This window comes from Meriones unguiculatus, chromosome X, assembly GCF_030254825.1.
Source record: "Meriones unguiculatus strain TT.TT164.6M chromosome X, Bangor_MerUng_6.1, whole genome shotgun sequence".
In the NCBI taxonomy this organism is placed as follows: domain Eukaryota; kingdom Metazoa; phylum Chordata; class Mammalia; order Rodentia; family Muridae; genus Meriones; species Meriones unguiculatus.
Window position 1 is genome coordinate 129,571,010 of NC_083369.1, and position 27,209 is coordinate 129,598,218.

The 27,209-nt window shown below is 39.7% G+C and overlaps 1 protein-coding gene across 4 annotated transcripts in view; it reads left to right on the top strand.

Moving 5' to 3' along the window:
* Positions 1 to 26,727, top strand: part of Clcn4 (chloride voltage-gated channel 4) — a 78,324-nt gene extending 51,597 nt beyond the window's left edge. For all 4 annotated transcript variants that reach the window (XM_060375129.1, XM_060375131.1, XM_060375133.1 and 1 more), the window contains 5 exons: positions 1,069 to 1,614; positions 4,283 to 4,469; positions 5,614 to 6,012; positions 12,310 to 12,526; positions 24,796 to 26,727. In XM_060375129.1, the coding sequence (XP_060231112.1) occupies positions 1,069 to 1,614; positions 4,283 to 4,469; positions 5,614 to 6,012; positions 12,310 to 12,526; positions 24,796 to 24,886 (1,440 nt within the window). In that variant the 3' untranslated portion in view covers positions 24,887 to 26,727. The remainder of the gene's footprint in view (positions 1 to 1,068; positions 1,615 to 4,282; positions 4,470 to 5,613; positions 6,013 to 12,309; positions 12,527 to 24,795) is intronic.
* Positions 26,728 to 27,209: the final 482 nt, after the last annotated feature.

Sequence of the window (27,209 nt, forward strand, 5' to 3'; positions counted from 1 at the left end):
TTGACAGACGTTTTGAATAAGCTTCACGTAGTTAATTAAGCAACATAATTTCTGCTATTAAATGTGTTCTCATGTACTATTTTTAAAATTGCCAATGTTTTTGGAGAGTTTTCTAGTGTGAGAACAAAGACAACCTAGTTTCCAACTTGGTTTTGGAACATAATGGATCTTTCCAGGGTTAACAAAGACTTTTCTGAAAAGATCAGGATATTTAATTATGTAAGTTTCATGAGCCACACTTTTTGCCACAGCCAGTTGACTGACTGTACTTGCAGCAATATCTATGAGTAGGCATATGACTATGTGGCTGAGAACTTGAAATTTCACCTTTATTTAGTTCTTATGTGTCACAGAAATGTTATTTTGTGAACAAATATTTCAGGTAATAAGTAGTTACTTTTGTTACCCTAACCATTCATAACTATAAAAACTCTGCTGCTTAAAAATATATTTTGTGAGTTAGAATTGACTTGTAGACCAGAATTTTCCAGCCCTCAATCTCTTTTGTCATTCACACAATAAGAATTCTTGAGTTTGGGAGGATTTCTGTAAAATGAACAGTATTATGAGTAAATACATCATCTTTTGTTCATTTTTGCGGTGCTGGGACAAAACTTGGGCCTGGAGCATACCGAACATGTGCTATACCTCTGAGCTACACCCTAAGCATTTTATTTCTCTTATGAATATAGCACAAACCCATTTTAATTAAAGCTGCCCAACTTTTGCTATTTGTTTATTAATGTTTATAGTACTAGGGACTGAACCCAAGATCTTATGATTGCTAGACAAACATTGTACTACCAAGTTGTATTCTCAGCTCACCAATCTATATTTAGACATTAATTTTCTTAAGGATGTTTTATTTTTGTCACAACTAAACCTAAACTGATAAATTGAGTGGCATATATTTTTTGTTTTAACTGTGTCCTTTATGCCAAATTCTAGCAATTAGCTGCTAATCAAGCAGTCCATCATTTGGTTACTCTCTGATGATTTTCTTTCTTTCTTTCTGTTTTGTTTTTTTTTTTTTTTTTTTTTTTTTTTTTTTTTTTTTTTTTGTTCTAGGTCAGTTACTACTTTCCTCTGAAAACCTTGTGGAGGTCATTTTTTGCAGCCCTGGTGGCAGCCTTCACACTGCGTTCCATCAACCCCTTTGGAAATAGTCGCCTGGTTCTTTTTTACGTGGAGTATCATACACCCTGGTACATGGCTGAACTCTTCCCCTTCATCCTGCTTGGAGTCTTTGGGGGTTTGTGGGGAACCCTCTTTACACGCTGCAACATTGCCTGGTGCAGGAGGCGTAAAACCACCAGGTTGGGGAAGTACCCAGTGTTGGAGGTCATTGTGGTGACAGCCATCACAGCCATCATTGCCTATCCCAATCCCTACACTCGTCAGAGTACCAGTGAACTCATTTCTGAACTGTTCAACGACTGTGGGGCTCTTGAGTCCTCTCAGCTCTGTGACTACATCAATGACCCCAACATGACTCGGCCTGTGGATGACATTCCGGACCGGCCAGCTGGGGTTGGGGTTTATACAGCCATGTGGCAGCTGGCCTTGGCATTGATCTTCAAAATAGTCATTACTATATTTACCTTTGGCATGAAGGTAAGTGAAGCAGAAAAAGGGGGGAGGGCATGTTTTTCTGAATACAGCACATTAGTCTCCAAAATAAAATTATGATTTGAAGAAGAACACTGACTTTTCTGTAATGTTCTCATGTGCATGGTCTTCTTTTAATTGAAAGGAAATAATAATCTAAACATCAAGCATATGAAGAAGAGATCCTATTTTCATTTTCTTTTTTATTTATTTTTTTGACTAGTCCCACCATGGAAATCTGACTAGCCCAGAATTTGCTATATAGACCAGACCAGCCTTGAACTCACAGACATCTCATGCCTCATAAGAACTAGGATTAAAGCATGTGGTACCACACCTGGCTATTTCCACTTTCTATTTGAAGAAGCTATAGATGGCAGCTTGGTCCAACCCAATTTTTGATATATTTATGGGATACAGGGTTGGATGGACATCAAGTCACCTCATTGCCTTCTTAGAGAAATATAGTTTTAGCTGCTGAGTGGTCAATGACAGAGTGGACAAAGAAAGCCCAATTTAGCCTCTAGTTCGGTCAATAAAATTTCCCTTGAGAATCATCTATTTCCAGAGAAATGTACTAGGTCTGAAGGGTACAGAATCCAATACAAAATGCTGCCCTTGAAGGATACATGGCTCCTCTGGTGAGATACGCCAAAGCCATCATTCAGAGAAACTGTACTGAGCAGCATGCAAGCTACATCAGCATTTGAGGGCACAGAGTAATTGATTCCCTTTCTAAATTCAAGTAGCACCATGGCATGGGCTATTTGCATATATCTTTTCTTGATGTCTTTGAGAACTGTGGATAACAGTGCATGCTTCCATCGTTGGAGAGAAGACAGGTTCTTTCATTTTTGGTTTGAAGCACTGCTTTAACCCAGCTCAGATATGCATACTTCCAAGGGCACTGAGACATTATTGCTTTCCTTTTCTCTTTGAGTTGGTGTCTCACTGTTTATATCACTCTGTCTCTGAACTTGTTATCCTCCTGCCGCTGCCTCCGTAATACTGTGATTATAGATGTTAGTACCGTACCTGGCCAAGTTAATCATTTTAAAGTATAGACTTCATTATCATTATGTATATCTACAATACAGTGTAGCCATTGTTTATTTAATTCAGAATATTTTCATTTCGTGAAGACATTCTCCACTGGCTCATCCCCTTGCAGCCATTTAAGCGTTCTCTGACACTGTGGGCTTACTTATTTTGGACAGTTCATATGAATGGAATGAAATATGTGGCCCTTCATGTCTGTTACCTTTCACTCAGCATCATGGCTTTAAGGCTCATCCATGGTGTACCATGTTCTAATACTTTGCTCCTTTTATTGGCTAAGTAGTACTTCACTCTGTATATTATACATTTTCTTGATCCATTCATCTTTTCATGGACATTTGGTTGGTTATACCTCTTAGCTGTTGTGAATAGTACCATTATTTCTATTTAAAAACATATCAGAATATACCATTCATTCAGAGTTGGTCAGAGCTTGATAAATTTTCATAAAAACACACGTGTGGACATTACCATTGCCATGTGGTATTTGAAAATGTTTTGTTTTTACTGAGTCTCAAAAATGGTGACTTTGTAAGACACAAGATGACTCACTCTTATTCTTCAGTTCCTGTCAAAGAATTTATCTTTGTGTTCAAGGAAGATGTTATTAATACCTTTTGGTGCTTACTAAGAGAAGCCTACTTTGAAGTTAAGGAGGTTAATGACTGTGGAGTTAGGAAAATTTAGAAAGAGACAGTTTCTCAGAAATCATTCCAAATTCTAGAAATTGCATAAGAGGCTGCCTCCTTCACTTTAGCGAGGTTAAAGATATGCTTCCATCCTCAGATTGATGGCTGCTGGAGTGGTAAAAAGAGCAGCTGCTGTGAGATCTAAAAGTTTGTTGAGTCTCAATGAACACTGAAGTCAGGGAGTTCGGTAGCACACATATGATCACCAGTTAAACCAAAATATGTTTTCATTAATAAAAGTAGAAGACTCACCACTACTAAAACCTATTAGGCCACACAGTCTGCTTCTTTGCTGCCTCTGAGATGGCTGGAAATTATTCTGAAAGCTTCTTGGAAAATGAGTTTAATAAGGAAAGGGAGGTTTTTCCTCCTTTCTCCCTGATAGATGTCCAGCCATCACCCTTTGAACAGGTCACTGAGTCTTTGAAAAGCTTTTGGAGGATTCAGGCCAGCAAGGGTGACAATGCACTCAGTTTCTGTATTTTACCTGGGAGCAGTTGAAGGCCTTTCTCATCCATTCTCATGCCGTGGCTTTGACATTTAATTTTCAAAGCCAGTGTGAATGACACAGCTGGGGGAGTGAGAAAGTGGTGAGAGACTCAGGTGGCAAATGCTGGTTTGGAATGTTATCTGCAGTGAAGCTTATCATTCTTTAATGCCCAGGCGACAAAGGGGCTGTCTTTGAAGGAGAGGACATGAAAGTGTCAAACTGTGCTCTTTTTGAGTTGCAGTGGAGTCCACCACCTAAGCAACTGTGTGAGTCAAAGCATTTGTCTCACCTTTCCCCAGCTTACTTGTTGTAAAGAGCTGTGTCTCCTTTGAGGATCTAAGTGAAATGCAAATGTTGTGGGAATGGGAGACTCTCACTCTCCTTGGAACTGGGTGAATTTTTCTCAGGCTGCCTTTTCTCTGTATGCTCCTTCAAGATTCCCTCAGGCCTCTTCATCCCCAGCATGGCTGTAGGAGCCATGGCAGGCCGGATGGTGGGAATTGGTGTGGAGCAGCTGGCCTACCATCACCATGACTGGATCATCTTCAGGAACTGGTGCAGGCCTGGAGCAGACTGTGTCACACCAGGACTCTATGCAATGGTGGGAGCTGCAGCCTGTCTAGGTACAGCTATATGTGGGGAAGGAGGAGGGCAGGGTGGTGATATATCTTAGAGGTCAGACAGGAAGAAAAGAAATGGATTTGACTATTGGTTTCACTTGGGATAAGGGTAGACTATCCTCTGGTAACAAGTAAGTTTCTACATCTCTGTAGCTCATGCATTTTTCAGCACACACACACACACACGCACACACACCTTTACATGTTTGCAGGTTCTCATCTGTTCAGTCTTTCAGAGCCCAGGGTAATGAAATCTCTATTGTCTTACAGCTGTATCATTTAAAACAAAAGTTCTCAATCTGTGGATCATGTCTCCTTTCACAGGGGTCGTCTAAAACCATTGACAAACACAGATATTTATATTATGATTCATAGCAGTAGGAAAATTACAATTATGAAGTAGCAATGAAAATAATGTTATGGTTGTGGGGGAGGAGGAGAGCAGCCTGAGGAACTGTATTAAAGGGTTTCAGCATTAGGAAAGTTGACAACCATTGTTCTAAAATATGGCTTCTCAACAAGGAGTGTTCTCTCTCTGCTAATATTTGGAGTCACTTTTGCAAATAACTCTAAGTGCCACTTGTGTGTAGTGGGCAGAGAGAGCATTGACTTCTTAGTTTGTGAACATAGGACCTTCTTGACAGCACAGAATAGTCCAGCCCCAAATATCTTATATTTTATGGACTAAGGTTAAGAAATCCTGGTTTAAGTTTATTAGAGTAGGATTTGCTTGCAATTGCCTAGGGATTCAAAGCCAGATCCCTGTCCAATCTAATATTCTTTAAAATCTCTAAAACTTTTTTGAGTTGCTTGCATTGTGAGAAGCCTGGGTAGTCTGGTTGGATTCACTCATCAAAGAGCCATGTATATGACCTGGGTGAATACAAAACCTGTGTTCCTTATTGGAGTAGAGCTCCCTCTCAGGCAATATACAGGTCCCTGATGCAAAGCTGGGTTTAATAGAACCTGAGACCAGTTATCATGTGGGACTTACTCCTTAGAACAAGTATGAAAATGACTGAAAGGTCTCATTAGAGAACCTGCTTGGGCTGAAATTCTGGTCTGTCAACTTGTCTGTTTACAAAAATCACACATTCATGGGGTCTGTGGCTCACCTTTCAGATCTCACTGTCCTTTTCTGTTATAGGTGGAGTAACTAGGATGACAGTGTCACTGGTGGTCATCATGTTTGAATTGACTGGAGGTCTGGAGTATATTGTACCCCTGATGGCAGCGGCTGTCACCAGCAAGTGGGTGGCTGATGCCTTTGGTAAAGAGGGAATTTATGAAGCCCACATCCATCTGAATGGTTACCCATTTCTGGATGTGAAGGATGAGTTCACCCACCGTACCCTGGCCACTGATGTGATGCGGCCCCGGAGGGGAGAACCATCATTGTCGGTATTAACCCAGGACAGCATGACTGTGGAGGATGTGGAGACACTCATCAAGGAGACAGACTACAATGGCTTCCCTGTAGTGGTCTCCAGAGACTCGGAGCGCCTGATTGGCTTTGCCCAGCGGCGGGAGCTGATCTTGGCTATAAGTGAGTAAGGACAGGGAGGCACTCACGTTTTCTTCAGAGCCTAATGGTAGCTTTTGTAGCTCTAGAATCAGCACATAGGTTTCAGGAAATTGCTTGACAAGCCCCTAATATGTCACTCAAATCTATGTGGTCAGTCTTAAACATGTGCACTTATGGGCAACACTAATTGAATTCAATAGGTTCTATGTACCTAATATGTATATGCATATGTATAGAATAAGAGAACATGAAATTTAGAGGATATGGCAAGGAAACATGGGAGGAATTGGAAAGAGAGAATGAGAGGTGCAAATGATACAAAAACAGTGAATTTATATATTAAACTCAAAAATTTTATGATAAAAATATATTAAAAAACAGAGGCTTCTAAGCTTTTATTTAAGCATATTTATCATCTAGAATCAGGTTAAGATACAAATTCTGATTGAGCTGATTGTGGTGGCTCATACCTATAATCCCAGCTGAGGAGGCACAGGAAGGTGGAACTCTGTGAGTTCGAGGCCAGCCTGGTCCATAAAGGGAGTCCAGGATAGCCAAGGCTACATAGGGAAATCCTGTCTCGAAACAAAAACAACACAGAAACGACAAACAAACAACAACCACAAAAATTCTGATTGAACTGGCCCACTGGATCCTGACATTCTGTATTCATTATGAGATTCCTAGTCATGCCGATGCTCCTGCTCCCAACTCACACTCTAAAGAATTAAGGTTTGAACTCAAGCCCTGAGGTAGGTATTCTGGGTTAGAAAGTGGTTGATGTGGGTACAGGCAGTCACTGGGGTTCCTTGATGCTGCTACTTCTGCATTTTTTAAGGAATTGTTGTCTAAAGCTGATGGAAGGAATACTATAAGAAAAAAGTTGAATAGGCGTAGCTTATGTCAAAAATGGATGAAAGGTAGTGTAGTCATCCCACTTAAGTGGGACATTCTCTCTTGTACTTCACTTAGTGCTGCATGTTTTTGCTTTAGTCCATGGCATTACCTCCAGTCCCACCAATTAGGGGCCGATCTGGCTTAGCAAGCAGTATCACTAGAAATTAGTTTGATGTGATTATGTTTTCCTTGTGTTTGACTTGAGGTCAGTTACCCTGAGGGTCAGTTATTTGGATAGCGGACATATGGGTAGGGTGTTCCAAAGACAGGCTGTTCAAAGAAGGCAATCCATGGATCCGATTGTCCCAGCGATGGCTGCAGTGGAAGGAAAGCAGGAGGTATATCTGGGTAAGAGTTGTAGGGAGAGCTCCAGGCAAGAAAAATTAATGTGTCTTAGAGAACTAAAGTCCTCTGGACCTCAGGATGTAGCAGGTACAATGGTCATTATAGCCTATCTTCCCATGCATGGCCTACATGCATGCATAGCCAGCAGTCCTGCTTCATGATCTGTGAAAAAAAATACCTCTGTATCACATGGGAGACAAGCCTCTGGCACAACTTTCACGCCCATAGGACAGTGTTATGGTCCACCACATCTTCCAGAATGTTCCTGCAGTTCAACAATAAGACCTTCCTCCTTCGTGACTGTGATTACCTCACTATAAACATGTCTTCACTAGACTGCTATTTATCCTTTGGCCTTTTGTTCCTATTTCCCAGGCACTTCGTTTTCTATTTTTAAAACTCCTTTCCCATATTAAATAGCTTAAAATATATTTAAGATCTCCTCCTTTAAAGCTTTCCAAGTGTTAGTGTAGATAAGCACTGCCTTCTAACTTTAATGGTTAGTTCACACAGAAAGCAAAGTTTGCACTTACATTTTAGGTACCATGGCAAATTCTTCTGTGAGCGCTCAGGGATATTTCTCTTTATATAGGTCTTGTTTTGGAATAGGGAGGTACCTTGAGGGGTAATTCTGCCTTACAAATAATGAGATCATTAAAAATTGTTTAAGTAGGGTTGGGTTTGTTTTAAAATAATGCAATCAGCAGCCTTTAAAATGCATTCAAGCCTCTCAAATCTTTTACACAATGGTTGAATTTAGAAACTGAAGTAATAAATGTCACAGAATCCATTACCTATTGTGCTGCTCCAGGCATACCTGCTAAGACACAGCTTACTAATTTTGCTTAAATGCATTACTGTAATCAAGTGGTAATTGGTAATTAGCATCAACTGGTTGGAGAAGAAACTTAAGCTCTGCAAGCATGGACCCACTCAGAAGCTATGTTTGGAATATCTGAAGAGGCATCATTTAGTGTAAATCATTTTTCTGTGCATTTGATTAGGCCCATTTTAGTGTAGAATCTGTTATTTACATGACTTGTAGAAAGATGAGGGGTGTTTTGCTGAAAGGAATCAGACAAGCTGTTTTACTAAGCCATGGGAATTGCAGGATCACCACATTCTGGTGGTGACATTCAGGAACTGTATTTGAGGAATTATATGTCCTTGTATGACTATTGATATAGGACATTAAACATTTTGCTAAACTCTCTCTCTTGCCAAGTTCACTTTTAAGGAGATTAAAAGCAGAGCTACTGCAATGAACATTCAAGAAAGTTATCATTAGTAAAGAACAAGAAATGAGGAAAATAACACTTTACATTCTGTTTGTTTCTCCTAAAACTGAGAAGCATTTTTAAGTTAGAACACAAGATAATGGAATTTGTAGAATTGTTTACATACATATGTGTCATTATGTTCTGTCATTCATAATCCATTTCTAGAACACTAGAATACAGCCATTGTCTTTATATTAGAGAGTTATAGTTAGTGCCACCTTGCCGCCATCAGAGTTATTAGTAATTGGGTATGACCCTTGTTCAAATTCCTAGCAAGTGGACTTTTACCTCTCATTACTGTTTGCAAATATGAAGATCCTTCTGCACTCAGCAGAGCTCAGGCTCTTCAAGTCCTGGCTTATGCTATTAAGCAAGAACAGGTTCCAAGAGGACGTAGTGGAAAGCCACAGAGATGATTAAACGAATGGAAAGTTAAAGTTATGGGGAAGAATTAAGGGAACCCTAATTTTTTTTTTCATCTGGTGGATGACTTAATAATGATTCTCCAGCGTATGGAAGATGTTTACTTGAATAAAAGGATCCACATTCAGGACCTGAGAAGATAGGTATCAGATCTGCCAGACAAGCTCTGTAAGTGTAGAGGTTTCTCTCTGAAAGCACTGTTAATTACTGGAATGGGTCATGTGGAATAGTGGTGTTAAATACTTTCTGCTAAATGTTAAGTTATATGAAGTGTGTAAGATTTCTCCATGTGTTGCTAGGTAGTATCTTATAAAATAATCTTTTCCTTCTATGTAGTTGTTAGATCATGTCATACTGCTACTTAGCACGAGAGCAGTTGTTTCCAATTTTCCATTTTAACCTTTCTTGTTAATTGTGTTCATTTTATGGAAGCATTCTTATCCAACTGGATAATAGAACATTGCTTCCCTGGAAGCAATTACTCTAAAGTAAAAGCTCTTAACCTTAATACCACTAACATTCGGCTGTGGTTGGGGATGTCCTGCACACTGTAGGGTGTTGAGCAGCATCTTTGCTTTCTCCACTAAAATCTAGTGGCACTCCCAGTATCCATTTTGTGACAACCAAAAGGGACACTAGACATTACTAAATTCCCCTGAGAGTGGGGCCAAAACTGTTCTCAGTTAAGAATTATTGCTCTGAGGCTACTCACAAGCTTGTTGGAGGTTTGAGTGTTTCTAATTTAAAATTTTTCCTCATCTATCACATTTTGTGAAATGCATAGCACCATCACTATATTAATTACCCGCTTTGCATCTGGCATTAGTGCTGCTTTCAAAACATGGAATATGAGTTTGCAGAGCTTTAGCAAATGCTTATAAAATATATATCATTTCTAAAGAAGCTGTGTATGTCCACCAGAACTAGTTTCTAGTGCAATATTATGATGAAGCCTTCTACATTAAAATATTGAGAGAAAAGTTCTTGAACTCTCAAACATTTAAAAATGAAGTTTTTGTTGTATTTTAAAAGCAAAATTAATACACACTCTTAAGTTATTGAAAAATTCAGAAAAATTTAGAAGGCACCCTCATTCTCACCACTGTTAAAAAAAAGGCCATTATAGTTAGCATTTCAGTGCATTTTCTTCATATTTTGTGTCTTAAAAACTGTATGTTTAGGTGTTAAAGATATGGCTCAGGGGTATATGTATCACAACTCTTTCTCCAGAGTTTGAATCCTTACCATAAAACTTTATAATCTAGTTTCAAATTGACCTAGGAGAGTCATTCTGAAGAGATCAGCCATTGTTACCTGGAATAGCAAGAAATAGCTCAGATTCCCTTCTGACCCCAGCTAATGTTTACAATTCTTTCTTGGTAGTGGATAGCCCTTGGACATTTCTTTCTAATGTCTTTTCCATTATATAGGCCCTATTCTACAAGACAAACAGCTAGATAAAGTGACATTTAGTAGATTTTATCCAATTCATGCATACATGAATTCATGTGACAAAAATGTTTTGTTGATGCTGAAGATATTGCTTAGCAACTAAGAGCACTTGTTGCTCTTCCAGAGGATCCAAGTTCCATTCCTAGCACCCATGTCGGGTAGCTCATAGCTTCCTGTAACTCCAGTTCTAACATATCCAATGACCCCTTCTCGCCTTTACAAGCATACACACACAACACTCAAAACAAAAATAAATCTTTAACAAAATGTTTTGTGCCTACTACATGCTTAAATAGACTTGGTCTTGGCACAAGAGATATGCTGCTGAGCAAGACTTCATTGAGGTCATAGATGCTTATTATCAGGGTATCATACAGTTTCAGTAGATTGTGAGGAAACACGAGTTTGCTGTATATTTCAGCAACTGGGCTGGATAGTTTTAAGAGAGGCTAGGAAATTCATTTGATCAGTTCTTGATTAAGGGTTGTGGCTTGATCCAATCCTGATGTTCAATCAGATTGTTGAAATGGATGGGAATCATGTTATGTCAGACTTTAAGAGACTAAGTTGGTTTGTGGAAATGAGCAAATAAGTATGTACTGATTATGGCCTCTGTGCCTGAGAACTTTAAAACAGAATCCTTTTGGATTAAGAGACAAGAGCACAGTGTGTATAGCCTGTAGTGTGGATTGTACAGGATCTGCAGTTGAAAATATGCTGTACATCAGTGTCATCGGTTATTTGTGGTTGAATCACATCTCATTTGATGTAGCTAGATTCAAACCGACCCATATAAGGTACAGACATTTACCCAGCAGGCCCCTCTTTCCTCTTTACAACAGAGTCCCCCTTTTAGACTCAGCCTGATCCTAATGCTGCCAGTTTTCCATTGGAGTACTCTATTACACTAAATGATCTTAGAGGAGGCAGAAAGAATTTTATTCTTGAAGAAACCATATAGGTGAATTGCAGTAGTCTTTGAGAAGGTTAAGAACTGAACTGTAGAAACTGGGATTCGTTTTTAAGGCAGGCTCTGATGGACATTTTCCCTAACCTTTTCCCATGAACTAAAAGGAAGATTAAAATTCCAACAGAAGGAAAATGGCCTTGGAGAAATATCTTGAGACTGATGGATTTATTTCATGTGTGACTTAAAATAGTTTGGGTTTCTAACACTACATTAAGCTGTATTTCTAATGAATTCCGGTTACGCTACTTTTCTTCAGCTTTATATGGCCTTGCCCTACAGACGGAAATAAACTAATTGCTACCATAACAGTTTTTCTATCTTTCTCTGTTAAAGCTATGAAATGACACCTTTTAAACAAAGGAGAATCAAGAGGTGGATGGATGCAGCTTTTCTGGGGTTGTTTCTTTGGTCCCAAGGGTCATATTTGGGATTAAGCTGTATTTCTGGGCTGTGAGCCTGGGCAAGTCTTATTGGTTTTTTGGTTTCTCATTCTTCTAGGATTCATAATGCCACTTAGGCCAGTTGTAAACTTATTTGAAAAACAAACAGACAAACAAAAAAATAATGTGTGAAGGCAGTGAAATGAGGTTTCCTGTCCTCATAAACTTCTGCCCATGGTGAGATGGTATAGAAGCGAGAATGGAGGACCTTTGGTCATTTGGGGTGCTCTGGAGTCTAGAAGAAAACAGTGAACATCTGCAAAGGACCATGTTGGTGGGGGCATATCTTGCAAAATGTTTGCAATGAACATTCTGGTCACAGCAGGGGTCCCCCTCAGGCATCCCCTGGAGGGATGCCAGGTTCACAGATGTTTGGCTGAAGTACTTGCTATGACTGTGCCTTTTGCCTTCTGAATTCCTCTTTGTGAGTTTCTGAAATGCTGTATGTGGACAGGCAGGCATAATTAAGATTTTTGTGTGTGGCTTATTTTTTTTCTCACTCTTATTCTAGAAAATGCCAGACAGAGACAGGAGGGTATTGTGAGCAACTCCATCATGTACTTCACAGAGGAGCCCCCTGAGCTGCCAGCCAACAGCCCACATCCACTGAAGCTGAGGCGTATTCTGAACCTGAGCCCTTTCACTGTCACAGACCACACCCCCATGGAGACAGTGGTGGACATCTTTCGGAAACTGGGGCTCCGGCAATGCCTCGTGACACGGAGCGGGTGAGTAGCCTGACAAGGGAAGAGAAAATGTGTACTGTGGCCAGCCTTATTGTGTCTGCCCTTAAAAAAACACTGGAGTAGGCCATCCAGGACAGAGGCTACCACTAAACTGAGTTGAATGGATTGAGAAGGAAATGTACAAGAAGCTTGGGAACTTGGAGCAGAGGTGGGACCAGTGGTTCTAGGCTAGACTATGGATTTGGTTCAGTCTGAAGGTTGAGTCAAAGGTTAGAGCTAAAGAATAGCTTGTTTCTTCTGCCATTTGACATCTGGTCTGGGGAGAATGCATAGCTAGTTCTGCTAGTCCATGATATAAATGCTACTCAAAATCATAGTACTATGACAAAAGGAGCAGCAATTAATACAGTAATTATGGGGGAAAATAGATTTAGTGCACAATTTTCAAAACCTTCATCAGAACTACATCATTTTAGAAGGATGGGAACCTAAAACCCACAGTAAGTTTGTATTTACACAGACTGAATTGTTGGGAAATACACCAATATGACAACAAACACTTTATTTTCCCTTGTAGGAAAAAAAAAAAAACTGATGTCAGTAAAGTGGACACATGAAGGGCTGTTGCTATAAGGAGAGAATGGGAATTTATCACAGCAAGCAGGATGGGTGTGGCTCCTAACTCTTACATGAGGGCAGTGTATGTGTGTGTGTGGGGGGGGTTGGTTTGGCTGGGAATAACTTTCTTTGCTCACCTACATTATCATTGATGTTATTACCCAAAAGCATATGCTACATCTATGGTTTTCTCAGACTGATCCCTAATGTATCATTGTGTTTGAAAAAAAAAATGACACCTTTGTTACACAAATAGTATTAGAAAACTTAGGAATTTGGTAAATCCATGGCATAATCTCTGAAACTTTTGCTTTGTGTTGTCATAGGCCAGGAAATGAACAACACAAATATCAAATAGCCATGATAATGCCTGAAGTGTAATTCTCTGAGGGCCATTCTTCAGGTCAAGGGTTGTGGTCCAAGTTCCATATCCTCAGAAGACAGGATAGAGAAAAGTGCTGGAAGCCAGGTCATTTATCCACTGTACTCCTAGGTTGGAAGTTCGAGAGAAGAGATGTTGTATATATGATACCAAACATAGTTTAAGTCTCTGTAGAACCCAGAGGTGGAACTGTTTAACATAGTCTACAATTCTAGAACCAACATACTGTAGTTTAACACAGTAGTCCTCAACAAGGATATTTTTTAATGGATCTGGAAACACAACCAGAGGAAGTGGTGCTATATACTTGTGTAGTGGGTAGAGACTGATGGTGCTGCTAAATAGTCTACAATGTACAACACATTTCCTGCAACAAAATCACAAATTTGACTTAAAATCAAACATCACGCTAGTGTCATAGTAGAAGCTAGGTTGAATATTGTTTCTAAGAATGGAATCTTTCATTGCAGAGTAATACTCCATTGTGTAGATGTACTACAATTTCTGTATTCATTCTTCAGTTGGGGGGCATCTGGGTTGTTTCCAGCTTCTGGCTATTACAAATAAAGCTGCAACAAACATGGTTGAGCAAATGTCCTTTTTGTGTGCTTGAGCCTCTTTTGGATATATGCTTAGGAGTGGTATGGCTGGATCTTGAGGAAGTGCTATTCCTAGTTGTCTGAGAAAGCACTAGATTGATTTCCAGAGTGGTTTACAAGTTTACATTGCCACCAGTGGTGGAGGAGGGTTCCCCTTTCTCCACATCCTCTCCAGCATGTGTTGTCACTTGAGTTTTTGATCTTGGCCATTCTGATGAGTGTAACGTGAAATCTCAGGGTCATTTCGATTTGCATTTCCCTAATGGCTAATGACGTTGAGCATTTCTTTAAGTGTTTCTCTGCCGTTCCATATTCATCTACAGAGAGTTCTCTGTTTAGCTCCGTTCCCCATTTTTTATTTGGATTACTTGGTTTGCTGCTTTTCAGCTTCTTTAGTTTATTATATATACTGGATATTAGCCCTCTGTCAGATACACAATGGAGAATTACTCTACAATGAAAAATAAGAAATCATGAAATTTGCAGGTAAATGGTGGGACCTGGAAAGGATCATCCTGAGTGAGCTGTCCCAGAAGCAGAAAGACACACATGGTATATACTCACTCATATAGACATATAACATAGGATAAACCTAGTAAAAGCTGTACATCTAAAGAAACTAATCAAGAGAGAAGATCCTGACTAAAATGGTCAGTCCCCATCCCGAAAGGCAAAGAGGATGGACATCAGAAGAAGAAAACAGGAAACAACCTAGAAACCTGCCACAGAGGGCCTCTGAAAGGCTCTGCCCTGCAGACTATCAAAGAAGATGCTGAGACTTATGGACAACTCTTGGCAGAGTGCATGGAATATTATGTAAGAAGTGGTAAATAGTAAGAGCTGGAGAGGACAGGAACCCCCCCAAGGAGAGCAACAGAACCAGAAAATTTGAACACAGCAGTCTTCCCAGAGACTCATACTCCAACCAAGTACCAGGCATGGAGAGAACCTAGAAGCCCTGCACAGATGTAGCCCATGGCAGTTCAGTGTCCATGTGGGTTACATAGTAATGGGAAGAGGGACTGCCTCTGCCATAATCTGATTGGCCTGCTCTTTGTTCACTTCCCCCTGAAGGGGGAGCAGCCTTACCAGGCCACAGAAGATGAAAATGCAGCCACTCCTGATGAGAAATGATAGATTAATATCAGAAGGAAGGAGAGGAGGACCTCCCCTATCAGTGGACTTGGGGAAGGGCATGCGTGAAGAAGGAGGAGGGTGGGTGGGATCAGGAGAGGAGGAGGGAGGGGCTTATGGGAGGACACAAAGTGAATAAAGTGTAATTAATAAAATAAAATAAAATTTAAAAAAAGAAAAAAAAGAACGGAATCTTACTCCTTTGGCTGCCTTCCTCATAAACTAGACATAGGGGCATGGACTCTGCAGGTTTTCAGTGTGCACATTTACTTGCTAAATTTCTAATTGGCAGTACAGGTTTCTCCTTTGTTCTGAGGCTACAGATCACACTGCCCATGAATTTTAGAGGTACTCTCTACTTTCTCACACTTGAAGGTACATCAGAATGCCCTCCCTAGAGCAAGAACCCCCAGGTGAAACCCTTTTTTACATTTCCCACACCAGAACTTCTGGTCCCTGGGGTCTTGGGTAAGGCCTGGGAAAGTGACTTTTTAACAAGCTCCTGGGGATCCCACTTTGAGAACCACTGAAACGAATATCTGCACTTGGGTTTCTAGCATGGAATAAATACCACAATGATTGCTCAGGCCATCTCATGTGTATAGCAGTTTCTCCTTTCCTCTAAAATAGTCTGATGTCAGTTATCATTGGAATTTCCAGTTCAGTCAGGAAATTCTGCCCCCAGTGCCCACTTACACCTCATGGAACCCCATGAGGTTTTCCTGTGAAGATCTGGGTGCTGAAATTGGCTCTGAATGTTCTAAGAGAAAACAACTCTCCCTCTTTCTCTGGCTCTACATGTTTTAAACAAATACAGATGCTGATATGTTAGTGCTGGCAAGGGATTCTTGTTTGTGGAGCCTTTCATCTTCTTCTCTTTGGGCTTTCAGCCAGGGCAGGCCTGGCTCAAGCCAGCTCATGGTTTTGACGCATTCCATTGCCATGTGCCTTCCCTGCTCTAATGCATGAGAGTTTGAGCCTGTATCTTGACCTGATTGCAGACTATCTCTGGGCCTGAGGCCCAGAGTATTCATAAAACCAGAGTAGGAACCAGAGCTGCTTTGTACCCACAGTGATGGAATCTAAGAAGCTTTCGGGTACTAAGATCAAATTTGAGTCAATGTTTTTTTTTTTTTTTCTCTAGAGATTCTAGAAAGTGAAAACAAATATGGCTGATTATATCAGCCCCCCCCCCCTTTTTATAGAGATCTTATATTTTTTTTATTTTAATTTTTTATATTAATTAGTTTATTCACTCTATATCCCAGCTGTAGCCCCCTCCCAATCCCATCCTCCTTTCCTCATCTCCTCCCATGCCCCTCTCCAAGGCCACTGATAGGGGAAGTCCTATCTGACTCTAGCCTATCAGGTCTCATCAGGACTGTGTGCATTGTCTTCCTCTCTGGCTTGGTAAGGCTGCTCTCCCATCAGGGGTAGGTGATCAAAGAGCGAGCCACTGAGTTCATGTCAGAGACAGCCCCTTTTCTTCTTACTACTGAACCCACTTGGAGACTGAGCAACCATGGGCTACATCTGTGCGGGGATTCTGGGTTATCTCCATGATTGGTCCTTGGTTGGAGTATTAGTCTCAGAAAAGACCCCTTTGCCAGATTTTTTGGTTATGTTGCTCTCCTTGTGGAGCTCCTGTCCCCTCCGGGTCTTTCTATCGCTCCATTCTTTCATAAGATTCCCTGCACTCTGCCTAAAATTTGGCTATGAGTCTCAGCCTCTGCTTTGATACTGTATTGGGTAGAGTCTTTCAGAGGCCCTCTGTGGAAACAGGGAACAGGACAGGGGACTTACTCTTGTTAGGTGACCCACAGGGGTCTGAGCAGCATAGCTGCCTCAGAAGACCCAAGCTTCCCCAGTCTTCAGTTTAGGTCATTTTTCATAGATGTGACCATTTGCAATTCACTGGATTTTCATGGAATGCTTCCTAAAGAAGCTGGCCTTTCAAACACTCCATTAAAATCAAACAAGACATTTACTGCCACTAATGAAGCCTGCTGAGTTTAATTTTTCCTCCTCTGGGTTGATGTTTTGCTGTTGTAGGTCAGGACATAATTTATGCTCAAACCCAAGACAGATCTAGAATTTATGTTTTCTCAGTACTGCTGGAACCAATCTAACTTGCAGACTTTATAGTCACCAAAATTTATGAAGAGGATTTCTGAACTACAAATGCTTGATTTTTGTTGTTGTTGGTGGTGGTGGTAAGGAGACTGCTCTCACTAAATTGCCCAGGCTGGCCCTGAGTTTCTGGGCCCATGTGATCCTATTTCCTCAGCTTCCCATGAGCTGGGACCACAGGACCATTTTACCACATGTGGGTATAGTAGATATTTGGATTCTATTTCTAGGGTAAAGTTAATAAAATAAGGCCCAGACTGCATAGATACATGAAATTTGTTTGTGTGATAATGGCTATTTTTGTATTTTTATTTTTTGACAAAGAGATATCAGAATAGTTAGTGATTTTACCTAGCATCCATTTTGAATGAGAACTGGAGGAGGCTCAAGGGTGTTTTTTAAACAGAAGGTTGCGGTGCATCACTTACTGTGTGCACAAGGCCCTGGTTCCATGCAGAGTACCACACCAAAAATGTGTTAAAAATAAAAGTCTTCTGGGCCAAATATCTCCAGCCTGAAATTCCATGTACTCAGGAGGCTAAGACAGAAAAATGGCAAATTCAAGGCTGCCTAGGCTGCTTAGTGAGTTCAAGATCAGGTTTGAGCAACTCAGTGAGACCCTATCTCAAAAGAAAAAAATATATGCTTTAGCAGGTTGGGACCATGATTCTGTGATATAGTGCTTACCTTTCATGTATAAGGCCCTATGTTCAATCCTAAGCACCACACACAAAAAGCTAAGGAACTTGCCATCTCCTAAGGAATATGGATAGAATCCAATTTAAGTGGTATCAACCAAGGCAGGTGGTCCAGGGGCAGTTATTATGATATGTGTTTTCAAGTAAAACGTATATTGAAGAAGATGAGTGAGCTGATTAAGCTGCAGCATTTACATATTGAGAATGGTTAACTGTGGGGCCTTTGGCAACATCAAGATCATGTACAGATATTCTGTCGTTGTGAACTGAACCTGCTCAGATTAAGTTTTTCATCATGGTTTGCTTAGTGGCATATTATAACTATAAGCTATGATCTTCTTAACTATTTTTGTTAATTTTGAAAGAGCAACAAATTCCTAACACTTACTTTTCCACTTCTATCTACTGGTCCCTTGCACTAGAATTCTTTCACCTGTCCTTTATTCCCATTACCACATTTTAGCATCTGAATGAAGAAATGGACTTTGTATAAATCCATGTGGGCCTGCTTTTATTTTTATCATTCATTTTTCTTTTACATACATCATTATTATCATTATCATCACTATTATTATTGTGTGTGATTATTATTATTGTATGTGAACGTGTATATGATATATTTGTGAGTGTGAGTGGGGATACATGTGTGCCATAGCTCAAGTGTAGATGCCAGAGGGCAACTTTTAAATATTTTTTTACTTTATACTTTTTATTTTTTATAATTTATTCACTTTATATTCTGATTGTAGCCCCATCCCTCATTTCCTCCTGGTCCCACCTTCCCTCCCTCTTTCCCCTTCTAGTCCACTGAAAGAGGGAGTCCTCCTCCCCTGCTATATGACCCTAGATTATCAAGTCTCATCATGACTGCATGGATTCTCTTTCTCTGTGGACTGGCCCACATCATTAGGGGGGAATGATCAAAGAGCAAGCAACCTAGATCATGGCAGAGATAGCCCCTGCTACCCTTACTAGGGCACCCACATGTAGACTGAGCTCCTAAGGGCTACATCTGAGTAGAGGAGTGGGTCTAGTTCCTCTCCATGCATGGCCCTTGGTTGGGACATCAGTCTCTGCAGGTCCCCATAAATCCAGACTTTTTTGGTTTTGTTGGTCTCCTTGTGGAGCTAAGAGGACAACTTTTGAGAGTTGTTTTCCTAATTGCATCTTATTTGAGGCAGAGTCTTTCTTGTTTCTTTCCTACTGTGTACTTCAGACAACCTTCTCTATAAGTTTCCAGGTAGTTCTCCTCTGTGTCTTTCATCTTGCTGTAGAAATACAACAAGATTACAGGATTACAGGTACATGCTACTGCATCCTGATTTTTTTTTCCACTTAGGTTCCAGAAATCAAGCCCTGGTCTCAGCCTTGCATAACTAGTACTTTTACTTGCAAAGTCATCTTGCTCTCTCTCTGTAAAACCTTATTGAGATAATTCCATAACCTGAAATCCACCAATTTTAAAATGTATAATTAGGTAGTTCTATTAGAAAAAGACTTTTGCATCCATAATCACCATCAAGGTCAAACATTTCCATTACTTCAGCTGTCCTAGTCTTGGGCAACCACTGACCTACTCTCTTAACTCTGAGGATATGTCATACTGTGGTTGTCATATACTCTGTGCCCTGTGATTGGCTTGTGCCACTTGGTATTGTATTTTCAAGATTCATCTATGTTGAAGTTTATTCATGCCGTTTATGACAAAATAACTTGTCATTGTATGGATGAGCCACAGTTGGTCTATTCATTCTTCCATTGATAGACATTTGGCCTGTTTCCAGTTAGTATTATTATGGAAAGGGTTAGTATTTAAGTTGTGAAGCTGGCATATTTTCAGTTTTCTTGGGTAGCTAACCAGGAATAGGATTGTTTAGTTATATGGTCACTCATTTAATTAAATTAGTCCTTCCCTTCTCACTTTTAGTTTGGACAGTGGTTCTCAATGAGGAGTAACATTGGGTAGTATCTGAGAAAATTTTGGTTGCCATAGTTTGTGTATGTGTGTGTGTGTGTGTGTGTGTGTGTGTGTGTGTTTATGTGTGTGTAGGCAAGTCAAGCAACAGTGCTGCTTAGCAAGTAATGTACAGGACAGGACACTCCACTAGTATCAAAGTGGAGAAGTCATGGGTAAAGCCTTTATGGGATGCAGAAAAGTAAAGAGTGTCATATATATCAAGGTTAGAACTCACTTGGCTACTGTTGTGAAGGAGATATCCTCACTGAACAGTCCCAACTGACTTTAAATATTGACATTTTGCAGCATCAAATCTCTTTGCTAGTTCTGTACCCTTGAAGTTAGTTAGCATCGGCAGAATGAGAACAAACTGTATCTGATTCCAAAGGGAAAACTGTCTTTCTTACCTGGGGTCTCCAAACCTCTGATATAACTCAGGGCTCTGGAGTATTGTTATCAGTAGCCACATATGACTATGAAGCTCCAAGGACAATATTGAGGACTCAGTGATATTTCTGCTGGACCACAGTGATCGACCAAATACTGGGTAATAGTGCCACTAGGAAAATCATTACTTCTCATTGGATGAGTGCAGTGGTCCTTATTAGGTCAGTCCAGCCCCAATCAGCTGACATAAATCAACTTGGAAAAGCAATTTTCATGAGTTACTAATTGAACCCAGGCCCATTCCTATGGTAGAAGCCCAGAGTACCTTACTTCCCTTGGCAGTGGTCACACTTGCAGATGGGTTCCCAGGAGAAGCAAGCATTTCATTACAAAAAGAGTGGCAATATGTGGTTCCTTCAGGTTGTTTGAGGACTAGGCCAATCTATGGGGAGCCCACTATATTCACTTAACCCAGTTCTACATATTGTAAAGTTTTAGAATTTCACATGATATGGAATGGGAAGTTTTCAGAGGGAATTTCATTATCACAACTGTCCTGTCCGACACAGAGAGTTGAAGACTGAATTGTCTCCCTGTAAATTTCTGTAGTGAAGCCTAACCCTAATGTCTTGGTTGTTGGGGGGATGGGAACAGATGATGTTGAGCCTTAAGTTAAATGAGGACATGTAGGTAGATCCTTAACCCAACAGGACTAATGTTCCCCCCCCAAAAAAAAGAGGAAGAATGAATCCCAGGAGTATCTATACATATAGAAGACCATATGATAACACAGAAAAAGCATAGTCATGCCCATCTGTCATCCTAAGAGATAATTCTTGGGGAAACTGGCCCTGAAAGCACCTTGATCTTACACTTTAATTCAACCATGACATCTGTGGCCTTTTGTTACAGCAGTATAGGTGGTCTGAAGCCAAGATTGTTGAAACTCAGTTTGGCAGATTAGGCAGAGCAGTGCTTTTGTTCCATGATACAACTTTAATTCAATTTTATTGCGCTGTACATATATTTTGCTGGATGTGTAGGCATATGCTTGGTAATCCCAACACACAGGAACCTGAGATAGAAGGATTGCCTTAAGCATGAGGTAAGTCAGGTCTACATATCAAAACCCAAGACCCTGTCATGTGTGTGTGTGTGTGTGTGTGTGTGTACATATATAAAGATGACCAAAATCAAGGAGCCCTAAGCAGCTTGAGTTACATTCACAGTTCCTGGCTCTATACTCATTCAAGTACTCACCCTCTAGTTGTTATCTAGAATGATTTTATAGGAACCTCTGGATGCTTTTCTCACTCTTATTGATGCCCCTGTGACACAGAGGATAAGGAACGGTATTTATTCACTTTCTTAATGTGATAGATGAGGAAACTAACGCTAGAAAGATACAACATTTCCTAGATTACTTACAAGCTGATGTGGTCAGAAACAGCCTGATTTGTTCACCAGCTGTAGTTGACATGGCTACTCCTTGGATACATGGAGCTTTCTTCATATTAACTACTGGGTGGTATAACTTGAATTGGCCTAATAAAGCCTGAGTTAAATGGCAATGTGTTGTATCTGTGCTTTCTTATGTTTCTATATGTCATCACTTTACACATTTCCATTAGTAAAGGCCTATCATGTTTATTGCTTCATAATTCTGAGGCTGCTGTGGCTGGCTTCCCACCTCCACCTCCTTTACTTTCAGTTTGATGGATATGGAGTGAACAATAATTTTCATACTTATTTGGTACTGGATTTTTTTCCAAAGAAGTTGTTCACATCCTCTTTATAGAAAAATTCACTTCATCAAGGGAGCATGATTTGGTCCCACTAACTTATTAAATATCTAACAAAAGAATGAAGGCAAGGTTGGTGTGAATGTTCAAATGAGCAAAGTATCATCCAAGGAGCCCTACTTACTTTCTAGTCTCTGTGAAAAATACACCCTAAGTTTGTACAGTTCAGGTAACCCTATAAGAACAACCCTGAGAAACTTGCTCCTGACTGATCTGGTAAAGTGGCTTTTATGCAATTGTGAGTTTATATCTCCAATACAAACACTTTTACCTCCAATAAGAGCTGGATGTGGTATTGCATGTCTGCAACCCCAGTATTGAGGAGTACACAGATCAGAAAGCCAGAAGAGTTCCTAAAGCTCATTGGTGCCAGTCTAGCTGAATCAGTGAGCCCTAGGTTCAATGAAAGACAGTCATAAAAAAAGGTGACTAGGCATGTGATGGTAAGGGCCTGTAATTCCAGCACTCAAGGAAGCAGAGGCAGGCAGATCTCTGTGAGTTGAAGGCCAGCCTGGTCTTCAAAGTGAGTCCAAGACAACCAAGGCTCTACAGAGAGATTTTGTCTCAAAAAACAACAACAACAAAATGTGGTTAGCAATAGTGGAAAACCCGTAAGTTGACCTCTGGCCTTGACATACCCATGTACACAAACAAGTATATATACTACATGTATGCATTTGCATGTGCGTGCATACACAGACAGACAGACAGACACCCAGACACGCAGACACCCAAACCCAGACTCTAGAAATTGTCACTTTTTTTTTACATTGAAAAGAGTGGAATTTTGGAAGAGGAGATCGTGTGTATATTTAGTCAGTAGTTTATCTTGTACTTTATCCAGTTACACAAAATTTAAAGAAGAGTAATTTTTTTTTTATTCAGTCTTACTTTATATCGCAGACTTGCTGGATCTTTCTATGTAGGCTCAGCTAACTCCAAACATCTATTATATGTCTATCATATATGTATATATATATATCATCTATTATATGTCTAGTATCCACATATAAGTGAGTATATACCATGTGTGTCTTTCTGCTTCTGGGATACCTCACTCAAGATGGTCTCTTTTAGAACCCACCATTTGCCTTCAAATTCCATGATTTCCTGGTATTTAATTGCTGAGGAGTATGCCATTGTGTAAATGTACCACAATTTTTGTACCACATTCCTCCGTTGAGGGACATCTGGGTTGTTGCCAGGTTCTGCTATTACAAATAAAGCTGCTATGAAAATGGTTGAGCAAATGTCCTTGTTATGTACTTTAGCATATTTTAGATATATGCCTAGGAGTGGTATAGCTGGATCTTGAGGAAGCACTATTCCTAATTGTCTGAGAAAGCATCAGATTGATTTCCAAAGTGGTTGTACAAATTTGTATTCCCACCAGCAATGGAGTATTGTTCTCCGTTCTCCATAGCCTCTCCAGCATGTGTTGTCACTTGAGTTTTTGATCTTAGCCATTCTGATGGGTGTAAGGTGAAATCTCAGGGTCGTTTTGATTTGCATCTCCCTGATAACAAAAGACAGTGAGCATTTCTTTAAGTGTTACTCTGCCATTTTCTATTCCTCTGCAGAGAATTTTCTATTTAGCTCTGTACCCCATATTTTAATTGGATTACTTGATTTTTTGCTTTTTAACTTCTTGAGGTCTTTATATATTCTAGATATTAGCCCTCTGTCAGATATAGGGTTGGTGAAGATCTTTTTCCAGTCTGTAGGCTGTCATTTTGTTCTGACAACAGCGTCCTTTGCTTTGCAGAAGCTTTTCAGTTTCATGAGGTCCCATTTATTGATTGTTGATCTTAGAGCCTGTACTGATGGTGTTCTCTTTAGGAAGTTGTCTCCTGTGCCAATGAGTTCTAGGCTCTTCCCCACTTTTTCTTCTAACAGATTTAGTGTGTCTGGTTTTATGTTGAAGTCATTGATCCACTTGCACTTCAGTTTTGTTCAGGGTGATAAATATGGATCTACTTGCATTTTTCTGCTTGTAGATATCCAGTTAGACCAGAATCATTTGTTGAAGATGCTGTCTTTTTTCTATTGTATGGTATTTGCCTCTTTGTCAAAAGTTAAGTGTCCGTAGGTTTGTGGTTTTATTTTTCTTAACAGTTGAGATGTTGAGGTAAGAAGATTAAAAGTTTGAATCTAATTTGGACTAATAGTTCCAAGTATAGGCTGTACAGGGAAACTCTGTATCAAAACATACAAGCAAAGAAAGAAAGAAAGACCCATTTTCTTTACCTGTTACATCCTATGCAAGAACAGGCTCTTTATCAGTCATTCAGGGACCCATGTCTTTGAATCTAGTGGCTTATGAATCTAACATCTTATGAATATAGTTACATATTTATTCTACGCATCAGAGTCCTTCCTTGGTCCTCTTGTTTCCAGATGCCAGGAGAGTGGAACAGAGGAGAACTGCATAGAAGAACTGAGGGAAACACCTGTCACCATTGTACATAGGCCATTTGGCTGGATTTTCCACTATTGGTCCTGCCCAATTATAAGAGAAACTAGGAAACTTTGCCTGTCACTGAGCCTGGTGATGAGTCTCTTCTGTCAAGCTGACTTCTTTTTTCTGTTTTGTTTCCATTCCAGGAGACTTCTTGGGATCATCACAAAAAAGGATGTTCTGAGACACATGGCCCAGATGGCAAACCAGGACCCTGAATCCATCATGTTTAATTAGCAATAAAGTGGCAATTATTTTGAAAAGACCAATAACTATATAATTTTTAAGGAAATAATCAAATGATACATTATGATCCTAATGAAAAAAAAAACATATGCTGAAAACCTTTTTTGAAAGTAGGGGGAGAAGGATAAAACATTTTTTAAATGGCCAAACCATAAATTAGTAGGCATTTTATAGCTTTAACCTCTTACACGTTCCAAGCTGTATTTCTTAATAAATTTACTAACTGCTTTGGAGGCACGTGGGAGGGTGTAAATGGCATGAGTTATATGAAGACATGAAACACAAGAAACTTTTATGCCTTTGCTCAAGGTTGATATTTGTAATTTTGGAGGAAATGTGAAGCTTTGCATCCAAAAGAGAAAAAGGGGGATCAGCATGATACTGTTTATATACTGGTTCTTAAAAATTTGTTATTATGTTAAGGAATCATAGTGAAGACATTGTGCTTACTTTGTTGGAAAAGAAAAGAAAATTAAAGTTGGATACAGTGAAAGCTACAAGAAGACCCAGATGGGTGATCTACTTGTGGCCATCTCATTTCTTGCTTTTGTTTGCAAGTCCATTGTTTCACTTCTTTATTAGTCTGAACCAGTATCAGTGGTACCCACTATAGTGAGCATGAAGAAACCACATCTCCATAGAAGACTGATCATTTGAGACTGGACAGTGAACTTTGGATCACATAGTGCTATGCGGACAATTCTCTTATGAAAGGGACATATTTTTATTTTGAGGGGACACCTGCCTCATCACTGATTTGTAACATAAAAGCATCAGCTTCTTTATATAGTTACTTGTGCATTTGATGTATTGATTGATCAATCCAGCACTTTCCATGGATTATTGCTTGTGTGCTCCCAGATTGTTGTAGTGCATTTTCGTTTCCAAGTAGCATGTGCAATACTCAAAAAACAAGACAAAACAAGCAAACAAACAAACAAACAAACAAAAACATCTACCCAGTGTTTCTACTTAACCTTCTTCTCAGGTCTATCAGATAGAGCCATGATGAGAGTGAGGCATATAAATTCTCAGTGTGCACTCTTCCAAATGGATTATGAGAGAAATTGTAATTGTTTCTAAATCTGTTCCATTCTCTTCTCTGTATGATATAAAATGTCCAGTTTTAATTCTGAAACATGCATTTTCAAACTAGCAATCACAGCACAGGACACAGTTACATTTTATATGGCCAATTGGAGCATTGGGTCTCTGTATTTCAACTTAATGATACTGTTATTCTTTTAGTTTTGTACTTCTGTCTTTTCTGCAGGAAGGAATTAATGTTTCATGTCCATTTCATGATCTGTGTAAGATTTATGTCATTTCATTTCATTTGGCCATTTTCACTGAGTAATCATCATTCTTTTCAATCTTATTGTCTTTGGATGTTGATATATCAGGTACTTGTGTGCTTGATTGTATGTAACAGAAAACCCAACTGACTGTGAGTCTAAGTAAAAAACCTGGGAGAGGGTCACTCCAGGACTGTCCCCACACTATTGCCAGGATTCCAAATTCTTCTGGTATTTCATTTTTCACTTTTCTTATCCCCTGTCATTTGGCTTAGAGCCTCATACATGTAAAAATATTGCCCAGGTGCCAGGTGTGACATCGACATTCTGTGTGGAAAGAGGGAGGAAGAGAGGAGTAACAATTGGCTGGAATTCTGTCACATGCCCCATCCTCCTAGAAGTCAGTGAGTACAGGAAGGGTATCTTAGCTAGACATATTTCTGGATGAAATTTAGATTCTGTTAAGAAAGGGGGCTTGGCTTTGGTGAAGGGAATGTGTTTGTCATATTAAAGCCCAACATCATGTTCCTACCATTATCTTTGTTGTTGTTTTTACTCTCTTATCCTTAACAACCCTTCCAAACATCCCTCCCAACATTCTTATAGCGTTTTTGCATCTTACCCTTTCTTTCACATTTAAGAATCCATTTATCAGGCCTACTATGAAATTTAATTTTGAATATAGCCTTAACTACAAATGGGTTTCTGTGAATCTTCTCATTGTTACAAGACATACGTATTCTGGGAAGAAAACATTTTAAGTCAGATCATGCTGACAAGTGTGGAAAATTATAGTTCTAAGTATTTTGTTTCTGTAACTAATTGTCTCCCTCTGAAATAACACTAAATATACACATCAGTGTGAAAATATCTAGGTAGTAGAGGAGATTTTAAGCCTTGGCTAGAGAATGAAGTTCATTGTCTCGCTCCCAGTATGTAAATATTAAGTAGTAGATCCTAATATAAGAATTATTATTAGGTTTTGCATGGAACATTTGTAAATGAAGCTGAGTTCTTCT